General features: G+C 29.7%; 2 protein-coding genes across 11 annotated transcripts; one reads left to right on the top strand and one right to left on the bottom strand.

Annotated features, from left to right (window-relative positions):
• Positions 1 to 153: 153 nt before the first annotated feature.
• On the top strand, positions 154 to 5862 carry LOC107995883 (poly(A) RNA polymerase gld-2 homolog A). 9 transcript variants are annotated; one of them, XM_017053603.3, is made up of 12 exons: positions 154 to 460; positions 907 to 996; positions 1574 to 1720; positions 1847 to 2238; positions 2313 to 2512; positions 2582 to 2865; positions 2931 to 3099; positions 3181 to 3324; positions 3410 to 3538; positions 3614 to 3803; positions 3872 to 3987; positions 4065 to 5862. In XM_017053603.3, exons 3-12 carry the CDS (start codon positions 1577 to 1579, stop codon positions 4226 to 4228), a joined length of 1932 nt encoding a protein of 643 aa, XP_016909092.1. In that variant the 5' UTR covers positions 154 to 460; positions 907 to 996; positions 1574 to 1576; the 3' UTR covers positions 4229 to 5862. The 9 variants fall into 9 exon arrangements, 8 of the variants coding, with proteins under 8 accessions (XP_016909092.1, XP_061938279.1, XP_061938276.1 ...); XM_062082295.1 differs by having other exon boundaries at positions 2328 to 2512; XM_062082294.1 differs by lacking the exon at positions 154 to 460 and adding an exon at positions 557 to 622.
• A 99-nt stretch (positions 5863 to 5961) lies between these two features.
• Positions 5962 to 13096, bottom strand: LOC107995912 (regulator of nonsense transcripts 1). 2 transcript variants are annotated; one of them, XM_017053661.3, is made up of 6 exons: positions 12368 to 13096; positions 12017 to 12237; positions 11122 to 11399; positions 10886 to 11041; positions 10219 to 10812; positions 5962 to 10139 (listed from the first exon to the last, which is right to left on the bottom strand). In XM_017053661.3, the coding sequence occupies exons 2-6, from the start codon at positions 12203 to 12205 to the stop codon at positions 7997 to 7999; spliced, it is 3360 nt and encodes a 1119-aa protein (XP_016909150.1). In that variant the 5' UTR covers positions 12206 to 12237; positions 12368 to 13096; the 3' UTR covers positions 5962 to 7996. The 2 variants fall into 2 exon arrangements, with proteins under 2 accessions (XP_016909150.1, XP_016909149.1); XM_017053660.3 differs by having other exon boundaries at positions 12337 to 13096.
• Positions 13097 to 13117: the final 21 nt, after the last annotated feature.

The raw sequence follows: 13117 nt of genomic DNA on the forward strand, positions 1-13117 counted from the left end.
TTACTAGTATTTTTTCTTCTATTATAAATAAAATATGAAAAGTTAGAGCGATCGGCAACTTTTCTCATAACTCCTTTGGTAAGTTGCAATTTCTTTCGAGCCTCGCCATCTAACGTCACATTTTGTAAATATTTAGTGTCAAGCCGAAAAACGTTTATTACATGGGAGAATTCGAAAATTTAAACGGACAAGTTTAGTTAGTCGGAATGTGTTAAAAGTGACAAGAGTTCGGTGTAAATCCTAAAGACATTTGTCGTAAAAAAAAGATAATTTCGTTATTAAAGATCACGAATTAGTCACTGGATTCCGGCGGGAGATACAATTGCATTGAGACACTTTTGAATATCTTTGTTCTTTGGTAATCGTTTGGGAGGGACCAAGAAACAGATTGTGGATTTTTTCTTTGAGAAATATCGTGTTGGATCAACACAAATCTTTAGAACATGGCGACACAAAATAGGTATATAATTATTTCTAACAATATAATTATAAAGATGCTGACTAGAATAATAGTCTATATTTTGTTTTGCTTTCTATTATCCATCATCTTCGTCGGTTAACCAATCTTTCTAATTTTTGTACTCTTTTCAACTAATCATTTTCACTGTTATTTATAGCACAGGTAGTTTTTTTCTTTATATGATACATTTTGAATATAACTGATAAATACTTTCTATGTATATCTATAGTCACGATTATATTATATCGTGTGTGCTACGTATTAGAAATTATTTTTTAATTATATAGTATTATAATGTCGGTATTTAACCTATAATGTAGAAAATTTTTATATGGCAGAATTATTATACTGCATTAGTATACTTTAAAATTTCTAATAAAACTATTGTTCATTAACTATATTCATTAAATCGATATTGAATTTTTAAGATTTTTATATGTTTTCAGGAACGCACTTTGCTAGTCGTAAACCTGTACGTCCGCTAAGAATTTGAAAAATAGAAGTGTGCGATTAAACGTCACAACGGCTGAGCAAAAGTACTATTTACTATTGGAATTACATGACAATAAACGAGATACAATAAAAAAACAAATAATTCATATGCAAATAATTTAAAAAAAATTAATTTGAAGTCGTAGAGGAGTTATATATATTAAAATATAAGATACATGGTTTTTCTGAAATTATTATTTGTTTTATAATTATTCAGAATACTGTTTATATTCTAATTATTTTGAATTAACTTAATTATATTTCTCTATTTCATATTCATAGATTATATTACATTGTTATTTGCAAATGTTTAAAAATATATTATATATGCAATGAAAAGATAATAGGAGAAAATATTTGAATATTAAGTATTAATAGTTGTACATGATTATTTGTTAATGAATTTTATTTTTTAATTTAAATTTATTGCAAATTAATATATAATAATATTCATTTTATTTAGTACATTATAATACTTATTTTGTTAAAGAAAGAATATAAAGATTATATATATGTGTTCTATTAAAGAATATTTCCTCTAGATTTAAGTATTTTGTAGCATTTTATACATTTATTTTGACTATGTATCATACTATGTATCCACCACAAATAATGGTGCAGATAATGGGTGGCCAACAGGCAAATGGACAGTGTCCACCAGTTCAATCACACACAATGCACATTCATGGTGCAAGTGCATTCCATCAGGCAGAATATGCAAAATATCGCTCAGATGCTTGTTCTCAGAACAGACATCAAATGATACAGGTATATTATCATTTATATCATAAGTTTAAAAACTTCAAAAATATTAATATATTTTATAATAATATTAATGTTAATATTAATATATTTTGTTAAAAATATCTTTGAGTACAAGCAGTATTCTTGCAGACAGGATCTTATCCATTGGAGCTATTGCAATTGATGGGGGTTGAAATACCGTCTCTACGACATGTAGAGTATATGCAATCAAATAACAGCACACAAACAGGACACTGGCAAAGACGTATAAATATTTCAAATAATACACCTATTATACCTTCTCCACATCTTGCTTTTAGACCCAATGATAATAATTTGACAAGCAAAAAGTCAAATTGGTATAATAAATTAAGTAAAAGAACTTCTTTTCGAGATTCTTACGTAAATAACGAAAAATATAGCAGCGATAGTGGCTTTAGTTCACGATCTCCAACACCAAATAAACATCATATCGATAGTAGTCAAACAGAAAGCTCGGATGAACGAGATTCTGTAATTTCTTCAGTCGAACAAAGTATGAAGTAAGTGTTATTTATGTAAATAAATAAGAAAATTAAAAATAATATAATTTTTTAATACATTATAAAATCAAAAGATTATTGTGTTCCAGAAAGTCACACAAAATACATCCAAATAATGTTACAAACAATAGAATAATGCAATATGGTATAATTTCAAATAGTTCTACACATCAATATTATCAGAATCAACGATCTATTAATTGTTATCCTACTACTATGTCAACATCTAGAACTCAAATGCAAACTTATCAGAATAAAAGAAGGTATCATTCAGGTATGTTTACAATAATGATTGCATGCTAATTCATCTATCATTTACTTTAGAAACAAATTATAATTTTAGGAAGGAATAGTCCACCTCCTCAAAGATTACCTAGAAATAAAAGATATATGGGATTATTATCGCCTAATTATCATATGTTTCCCAGATATGGAATTGCTCCAGATCGATTCCTAGCTAGATCACATTTAGTTGAGGTAACTCGTACACCAGATGATTTACTTAATGGATCAATTTGGGATAAACTTTCGAAAGATATTTGGTCGAAATTTATGTTAAATCAACAGACTGAGACTGTTTATAGGAACAAGATGATGCTTTGGAGATATCTTTATGTTTACATCAAGGTAATACATAATTTAAATATTTTGTATATATGAATGAATATTTAAATTGTAATATTTATTTTCAGACAGCATTTCCAAAATATGGGTTATTCTTAGTTGGTTCTACAATGAATGGTTTTGGATCAGATAATAGTGATGTTGACATGTGCCTCTTAGTAAGACATACAGAAATGGATCAAAGGAATGAAGCTATTGGACATTTAGAGCAAATATTGAAATGCCTTAAAAGATGTGGTACAATTTAAATATTAGTTTTATACTGATTAATTAATTATAAAATTTTAAATTAATAAAGTGAGATTTTTATGTTAACAGATTTTATAGAACAATTAGAACTTATACAAGCAAAAGTACCAATTCTAAAATTCCATGATTCGATACAAAATTTAGAAGTTGATTTAAATTGTAACAATGCTGTTGGAATTCGAAATACTCATCTTCTTTATTGTTATTCTCGAAGTAAAATGATTTTAATTAATAATAAAAAAAATATTTTAATTATGATAATTTACTTTACACAATTATTTTTTCGAATATTTTACAGTTGATTGGAGAGTAAGACCATTGGTACTTGTGGTTAAACTTTGGGCTCAATCTCAGGATATTAATGACGCCAAGAACATGACAATATCCAGTTATTCCTTAGTTCTTATGGTCATTCATTTTTTGCAGTGTATTTATCCAATCTACTTTTTACTTCATAATAGATATGTATTGTTTATTTATTTAAATATATTATTTTTCTTAGATGGTGTCAATCCACCGGTTTTACCTTGTTTACATTCCCTTTATGAGGGCAAATTCACACCACATACAGACATCCATTGCATAGATATCCAAGAAGAACTGGATATTCCAGTTTCCGTACTTCGGCCTAAGAATCGTCAGTCGTTAGGAGAATTGTTCATCGAATTTTTTCGGTATTATGTCATGTTCGAGTGAGTAGAAAAAAAAATATTAAGATATATTTTAATAAATAATATTATACTAAATAAAAATTAATTAGTTTCAATCAGTATGCGATATCAGTCCGTTTGGCTAATAAAATACCAATAGAAGAATGTCGAAGAGCACGATCTTATAAAAATGATCCTCATCAGTGGAAATATTTATGTATTGAAGGTGAATAATGTGATAAGTTAGGAATCGTTAAAGAAGAAATAATGTCTTATATTTATTAAATATTTATATATTTGCAGAACCTTTTGATCTAACTAACACTGCTAGATCAGTTTACGATCCAGATGTTTTTGCAAGGATTAAATACGTATTCGATTGTACATACCAGAAATTGAAAGAACATCATGACCTAGCCAGGATATTCGTCAAGGTGGATTCTACTTCACCCTATACTATGACGTAATCACATTCATACAGGCTGGTACAGAAATATTCACATTATCTAGTATAATTTTATATTCGAAAAACGGTTTATTTTTGCAATTGGCCTCTTCCAATGTAATTCGAGGCAATTCGACTGATATTACTTACGGTATGAGATAAAATAGTACAATGAGGTAATTTTCTACGCTTATCTTGAGCTAATATGCTCGTATCTTGTGATAATAGCCTGCACTTTCGTGCAATGGCTCATTCGTTGCGTTTAGAAACTCGAGTTTTTCTCTCGTCTCGTTTTGTTTCAGTTTTATTTCCTTTTTATAAACATATAAAACAACTCGCTGCAAGAATTTATACTTATATGAAAAAAAAAGAAATAATTATAACATGAAAGTGCAATAGCATTTGTGACTTGAAAATGGTGCTAAATCAAATCTAACATTCGATGATAATAATTATACATGAATGAAATACTTTTATATAAAAATATTCCTATCCTATTTAGAATTTTTTTTAAGTTCATTTTGATATATAACTTTATAAAGTTTTTCAAAATTTTCGAATACGAAAATACAGTGCCTTACACTTATCGGCTATTATAATTTATTCGATAAGTAGTTTCTCATTAATCTAAAAATTATCGTAAAAAATTTCGTTTTTTTTTGACAATTAGCTAAAAAAATTATATATTTAAAATTAAAAAAATGACATGTCATCGAAAATTTTCTTTAATATTTAAAATATTCAAATATGAAATAAGAAAAGTACTTATTATTAATTTAAAAAATGTAGCGAATAAATTTACACTTTAGAAAATCCAAAAAAAAAATATATCTCTTTGAGATAATGAAAAAAAATTAAAAAGTAAAAAAGATAAAAAATTGTTGTTCGAAAAAAAACAAAAATTAGAAATTGAAAAAAGATATTAATAATATTTACATTAAACTATCAACGAAAAGATGTAAAAATCAATTCATCCAGCATACCACATAATTATATATTAAAAAATCTTGCAAGTAGACTGAACAATTTAATTAATCATTTTATCAAATTTTCAATAGTTTTCTTTTTCTTAAAATAGACACATTCTATCATTAAAGTTCCTATTTTCATTAAAAGAATTAAAAATCCTTACTTCCGGTTCTAGTCTTCTTTTGATTAGTCTTTCGTATGAAAAATGCGTGAAATAATATATATGAGGTATTTAAAATATCGTATAGTAAAAACATAAGGCTGTGTTAACAGTATAAACATGTAAACTACAATTTTTGCGCCTGTGCAGACAATTAAAGTACATATTATTTATAAATCAAACGTAAAATTAATAATTTCTTTAAGAAAAAACAATTTTTTTCATCAAATATTTTTTTTTGTAAGTATAAATAATTTAAACAAATTTCTAGGTAAATGTTAACTATGTACATCGTATTTTGACAGGCCTAATATATTTTTATAAATAATTATTTACTTATTTTTGTAACAAATATAAAGAAATTAAATATTGTCTTCCTTCGCTAAACTAAAAAATTCATGATCTTTCTGATTTTGTCAATTATACGCACATGTTATACGCTAATTATATGCTAAATTTTAAGGCGATATCATCAAATTTTTGTAATTTCGATTTTGTTGTTAAATAAAAACTATTTATATACATAACATTTGTATATTATATCATCATTAAATTTTATTGTAGAATTAATATTCTAGAAAAAAGATAAATCACGTTAGATTTTGCAGGTTAGAAACGAACGAAAATTGTTTTTCCAAATTAAATTTATTCGTTTTTTAAAGTTCACAATGAATTTTCATATTATATTCTGCAGTTAGCGGTGCGCTGTTGGTCGGAAAGGAGAAAAGAAAACAATTTTGTATTATGTAATGTTGTTTTCTTTCTTTTTCTCATTCTTAATTTGTTTCGTGAGTTTGTTATCCAAATTTTTTACCGCGAGAAGCCAGTACAGATAAAAAATACAGAAAAAAATTGCAGAGGGTTTGCAAGAGTACAAAAAAAAAAAAAAAAGAGAGAGAAAACAAAAGAAAGAATCTAAATTATAATTAGCAGATAGAACTATACTTTGGTAATATACTTAGTATATTAGAACGCATAAAATATTATGAACACTAAATGAACTACTCATATCTTTATAGATAATAGATAAGAATAAGATTCAAAATCCAGGTAATTTCTTATTTCTTTTTTTTTCAAAACTATATCAATTTTCATCTAAACAATACTATTATAAAATTGCAATGTTAATCAAAATTAACATTTCTATTTCTTTTCTCTAATTTTTTCCTTTTTTTTTTTAAAGGAAATTGTTTTAATTACTTGAACATACATTTGTAATTTGTTTCTTTTTCTTTTTTTTTCTTTTTTTTTGTCATTTATATGCAAATCCTATAAAAGAAAAAACAAGTACTGAATGAAAATCATTTTTCTCATTCTTGCGCGCTCTGTCGGCCCCTGCGGTAAATAAAATATATACAATATATATATGTGTATGTATGTGTATATATATATCGATCTAACCAGAAAAGATAGAAAGTAATTAACATGATCAAAATTAATAAGATTCCTTATTGATTAGCGTAATGTTAATATTACGCTATACTTATGAGAAAGGATTCCTCCTTCATGACGATACTCAAGTGTCGGCCTTATGCTGTTTGACGACAATTTGGTCAGAAATTTCTGATCAACCTGATGATGTTTTATCAGTTCAAGAATAAGTCAATGACGATAATAATCGTGCTATTTTCTTTTGTTATTAATATTGTTGAGTGTCCACGCGTTGCAAGAATCGTACTTTTTATTATAATTTTTTTCGCAGTTTACAAAATAATAATTAAACGGCATACGGATCACCAAAAAAAGAAAAAAGAAAAAAAAGAAAAAACAATTTCACTGTGAAATTCCAGGATTTTGTAAAATCCTTTTAGATTTTTCTCAGCAATAGCTGTTTATTTCATATCTTTTTAAAGAAAAATAAAAAAAAAATGTAACGCGTTATTAGACTCAATAATATAATGCGTCTTAATTCTTTTTTTCTTTTGTTTACATTGCGGATATATTAAATATCCGTAATATTGTAAATATTTCCTTTTTTTTCTGTTTTGCCATTTAGAGATTCGTTCAGTCGTTTCAACTAATATATTGGCACATTTCTCAAATTTGATCAAGTCATGAAGCGTTACACGTTCCATATCTTCCATTTTTCTCTTTTATCTTTATTATCATTACATTTTTTTGTTTTTCAGTATTTTGATGTTTTTTTTTATTTTTTTATTTTTTATTTTTTTTTTTATTTTGCTGTGTGTGTAATTTTAACGTCACTTGATCCCCGCGATAAAACGGTACGTTCACGGTAAACGCGTGTCACAGTGATAGTTGGTAATTTTAGTGTGATAATGTCGTCTCCCAGTCTCTTTCTTTTTTTTGTATTTTTAAATTTTTTTTTGGCTTGTCGCACTTGTTATGCCCGGTGGTTTTACTCTTTAACCATTTCCTTTCCCCGTCTAGAACAATTCAGCATTTCGACGGTAAATGGCGACGAACTCTCCCGTTTGTAGTATTTTTTTTTTTTTTTGGTTTGCTTGTTTGTTTTAAAACCCTCTTTTAAAACGCCGACGACTGCGTGTGCATATACCGTACTCGATCGCCGAGCCGTTTTACCGTTTTGCGCAGTTAGTGATTTGTGGTTGTTGGTCGAAGAAGAATTGGTCGAACGAGCCTTCAGTCGCTCCCGCGACGCTGCATAGCAATTGCGTTGCTCAGCCGTACGGTCTCGGCTCAATATGGCTGGGAGAACTGTCCCCCAGCTTGTGACTGTCCGGATTGATAGAAACCACTTCGATCACCTTGATAAGTTGAGTCTTGAGATAATAAACCATCCATTTGCGATTGAAATTCTCCGACAGCAAACGAATCCTGAGAAAGCTCTGCTTGACTAAGGCCGGGCTGAGAAAGACTAAAACCTGGTTGTGACATTCCTTGTGTCGTACCCTGAGTTAATGGTAAACCTGGCTGACTATATGGTTGAGTATTTTGTTCTGTTTGACTTAGTTTGCCCATTCGTGGACCCTGTTTATTTTTTGATAAAGATGTTCCTCGGCGATTACGCTGGTTTTGTCTAGCCTGTAATGCCTGTTGATGTTGATTATAAAATCGCGGAGGCACATGTGCCATGTTCATAAACATTCCCACTGGAACTGGTACATTATTCATCGCTGCTTGAGCCCTCTCTGGACTGATATAGCTTATGGTGTCATGGGTTCTACTGAATATATCTAAAGGTACATTTCTTTGATAATAAGGATTATGATTTTGTGTCCCATTAACTTGAGTACCTGATCGATCGTACACGGAACCTGGAATAAGAGCTTCTCTTGCGTCATACATTGACGTGGACATGAAATGAGAACCTGGATTAGCAGCATTAACAAGTTTCTTTGGTTTAGCAAATTGAATCATAGATTCTTTAAGATTATTTAAAGGTCCTTCTACTAGAACTTTTTGTTCTTTATAAAAACTCAATAAATGATTCCATAATGGTTGCTTTGATAATACTTTCGGATTTCCTACAATTATGATTCCGTACTTCGCTCGGGTTAAAGCTACGTTTAATCTTCGTGGGTCATTTAGAAATCCAATACCTTGATGTTCGTTCGATCGGACACAAGACATAATTATTATATCTTTTTCTCTACCCTGAAATGCATCTACACTGGCAACCTCGATCTCCTGATAAAGTTTCGAGTGCAAGGATCCTTGATATTGCATGTATTGAACTAAATAGGCTCGTTGACCTTCATATGGAGTTATTACTCCAATTTGTTCAGGCTTTACACCACAACGTAAAAATCTAGTTGCTATTTTTTCAACATTAGATGCTTCCGTTCGATTCAAATACGATGTACCACTTCCAGCTATTTCTTCTTGGCCTTGAGTAACATAAAAAAACATAGGTTTGTCAGGTGCAGGCCAAGGAAAATCAATTTTCAACAATTTTCTTTCATCTGCACATACACCATTTTGCAAAGAACCTTCATAGAAAAAATTTGATGGAAATCGAGAAAGATCTGGATGCATACGATATTGCACTTCCAATCTGAAAGGTCTAATTCCAAGTACAACTAGTCTTTCGAAAAGAGATTGTGATAAACCTGCTCTTGCAGCTTTTTTGCACATAACTACTGGTCCTAATTGACAATGATCACCAACGAGAATTAATTGTTTTGCTCCAAGAACAACTGGCACCATACATTCAGGTTCAGTTGCTTGCATACTCTCATCAATAAGAATTGAATGAAACTTGAGCCTGTGTAACCTAGGATCACCAGCTCCAACACAGGTACAGCAAATTACATCAGCTGCTTCCAATAATTCTTTTTCTGCTGCTTTTTTTAATAATCTATAACGTTTTTCATCAACACTAGATAATTCTCCGGTTTCATCTTTTAATTGCTGTAACTTTTGCAATTCGGTATTTGTCTCCATATTTTTGATTTGATTATGAAGGGCAAGAAAGCTGACTGGCGAATCGATTGCTTCTCGTGATTTTGCACAGAGTCGTACAACTTTTAAATTAGATTTATGTATTTTTTCTGTGAGTTGATCCACAGCTGTGTTTGAAGGGGCACATACCAAAACAGGACCACCATTTTGTTTTACAAGTTGATAAACTATCGTAGCGCTAGTTACAGTTTTTCCTGTTCCAGGTGGTCCTTGAATCAAAGATAAAGGCCTCTGTACAGCATGTTTTACAGCATATACTTGAGAACGATTTAAATCTGGTAAATTTGGAGCACTAAAATGCTTAGGAAGATGACAGCGAAATAGAACTTCTTCCACTTCGTGTCCTAATAATCTATGATATATGTAACCGGATACAGAAGTATCATCCACAGCAAATTTCCGCAATGCTAATTGCATGCTATTATAAAAAAAAAATATATTAAAAAAAAATATTTTTAAATATTACAAAATAAAGTACGTCTATATAAATAACTTACCGATCAAAACTTGTGCTTTTCCAAATAAAATCAACGACGAAATTACTAACACATTCCGTCGGAGCGCCAGAATTATTTTTTAATTCAATCCCGACTTCTTCTCCATAATTATCAGGAATTTTAATCACGTGCCCAATACCCGACCAAGGTTTGTGAAGTTCACCCAAATAGCGAAGCCTCAGTTCATCTCCATGCATTAACTTCATATCACCGTCTGTTTTGGCTAACATGAAATAGGCGATTGTCTTTTTATTTAGTCCAACATCCCAACGTACTTCGATATTCTCTTGAGTTTGAGATTCTTTCAAACGTTTATCATAATCGGCTTCTAATTTTACGAGTGGACCAAATATATTCTGATATTGGTATCCATCTTCGTATCGCAGAAGTACTTGTTGCGGTTCTTCATCTACTCCAGGTTTTTCAAGATCTTGGAAAGTCGCATCGACATTGTCCCGCCATAATTCTTCCAACTTATTGATTTGTTGAGCAGAAATTTGTCTGGCACGTAATTGTTCCTGTTCTGATGGGATTTTTACTAACCAAGCTAAAAAAGAACGATCTTCAATCAATGGCTTCCATTGTTCTTGATCCCTATAAAATTTAAAAAAATATTAAAAATTATAATAAATTATTACATTCGTAATTTTTCTAAAAATAAATTTACCAATTCATATCCTTTAAGGAACTTTGAGCTGCACATGGTTGGCGGCAGAGTAATACAACAACAGAATCTGCTTTAGCGGGAATAAAACCAAGAACAAAAACATTCCTAACAGCACATGAATAACATTCCAAAACAGTTTCTCCCAAAGGGCCATCTCTGTAATATAAATAAATTATAATGTAAAATTAAAAATTATTATGTATATAATTATTATGAAAATAAATAAAATATAATACCTATGTAAAGTAACTTCCTTATGTTTGGCTCGAACAAGATGGTTAATAATATGAGAACCAGATGTATTTCCACGTCCATTACAAAACCATTTGCGGCAGACATTACACATAACAACACAAGATGCTTCATGAATACCACAATATTTACATGCATGTTCTGGTAAATCACGATTGTAATATGCTTCTTCTTCTTCTTCTTCAAATTGTAATTCTGCAAGACTTTGTGCTGCTCCAGAAATTTTCAAGTCTAAAGATGAACTGCCACTTGTTCCATTAACCTAGAAAAAAATCATAACAATGTATAAACTAAAAACATATTAATAGATATTTGTCTTAAATATTATATCTTATTTTTTAACATTCAAGAATTTTGTTTATATGCATATATGTATATATATTTTTTAAATCTTATCTAAAATGTATTTCTTTTGATTTACAATGATATTATATTATATTATTATTTTTCTTTTCATATTCATAAAATTATAAATCGGAAATGATACAAATTACTTATCTTGCATAACAATATGAAACATTAATTATCGCAAAAATCACCTAACCTCTAATCATCGAAAAAATATTAATCATGTTTAGAAAAACTAATTTAAATATGAAAAGATTTTGTTTATAATATTTTATACATTATAAAAATTTTATTTATAAAGAAATTACTTCTTATGTATAGCATAAAAATGAAAAAAATGTATAGGTCATGAAATCAAGATAAGGCGTGGACATAGAAATAATATATATCAGAAATTGATGAAACTAAAATTGAATGAGGTTAGGTACCAGCCAAATTTAAATAAAAACTTGGAACACAATAAAATCAATTAACAAAAATATAGGTTAGAGGTCAAATTCAGGAGAACATATGACGAGTTAAAAAACCAACCTGTACAGGCTGGTTAGGTTGACTTTGGGCAGCATCGTGTTGCGAAGCTTGAGTTTGACTCGGTGAGGGTAATGTAAAATCGGTGAAATCAAATTCGCTACCCTGCGTGTCTGCACCGATTAAATCAGCTTCCTCTGTATCGAGGAACGTAAGGGTCTGACTGCTAGGTCCATATGCATCGACGCTCATCCTGTACAGATACTCGATGTCCTTTTCGTGCCCTGCAAGAAGATAAGTCTACCTTCGACTCCAAAAGCGATGACGACCACTTTTTCGCAATAGAATACCGCGACACACACACGAAACGCTTGTGTAATTACCGTTAGCGAAATAATAGACAAACAAAACTACCAAGTAGAGTGAACTCTTAACACTGCTCAACGAAAGAGGCCAGAGGGAATCCTACGCCATACTTCGTCTCGCGCAAGTCTCGCGCCCACCAACACCGACACGAGTATGCGACTAACTTTTCTTCTTACGCTCGTTATATGTTACGTCATCAGCTGATTTTTACGTACGTCCCGAGAGATCGAGACTGAAAGTTGGGGATTTCAGCGATTTCGTAGTCACTAACGATGATTGCCTTTCTCGCGATTTGATTTTTCGTGCCGATTTCTCTCGAAATTTTTATCGGTTAAACGTATGATAAGCGGCAGATTTCGTCGCATCCCGATAGATGACGACACAACTCAGTTCAGTACGTGATTGTGGCGGGAAAAAGTACCTTAAATATTATTTACCTTTATTTCTTCTTTAATTTCGTTATTAATTATAATTTAAGTCAATAGATGTCGTTCATTTGTATTTAAATATTGATTTATCGATTATATATTATTAGTATTAAAAAATTATTATTAAAAAAAAATTGTATTAATATCAAAAAATGGCTAAAGTATTAAATTATAAAGTATTAAATTATTTTATAGATTTTATTTCGTAATAATATTTCTTTTAAATAATTAAAAGATACAAGAATAAAATTAAGCTAATAGTTTCGTTCATATTTTAAATTTTTATCGTAATTATACTATGTTCGTTTTTTTTTTAATAACTTAATAAGATATTTAAAAATAAAAAACAATATTCAATAAAGAGCAAATA

Source organism: Apis cerana, linkage group LG11 (genome assembly GCF_029169275.1).
Source record: "Apis cerana isolate GH-2021 linkage group LG11, AcerK_1.0, whole genome shotgun sequence".
Classification (NCBI taxonomy): Eukaryota; Metazoa; Arthropoda; class Insecta; order Hymenoptera; family Apidae; genus Apis; species Apis cerana.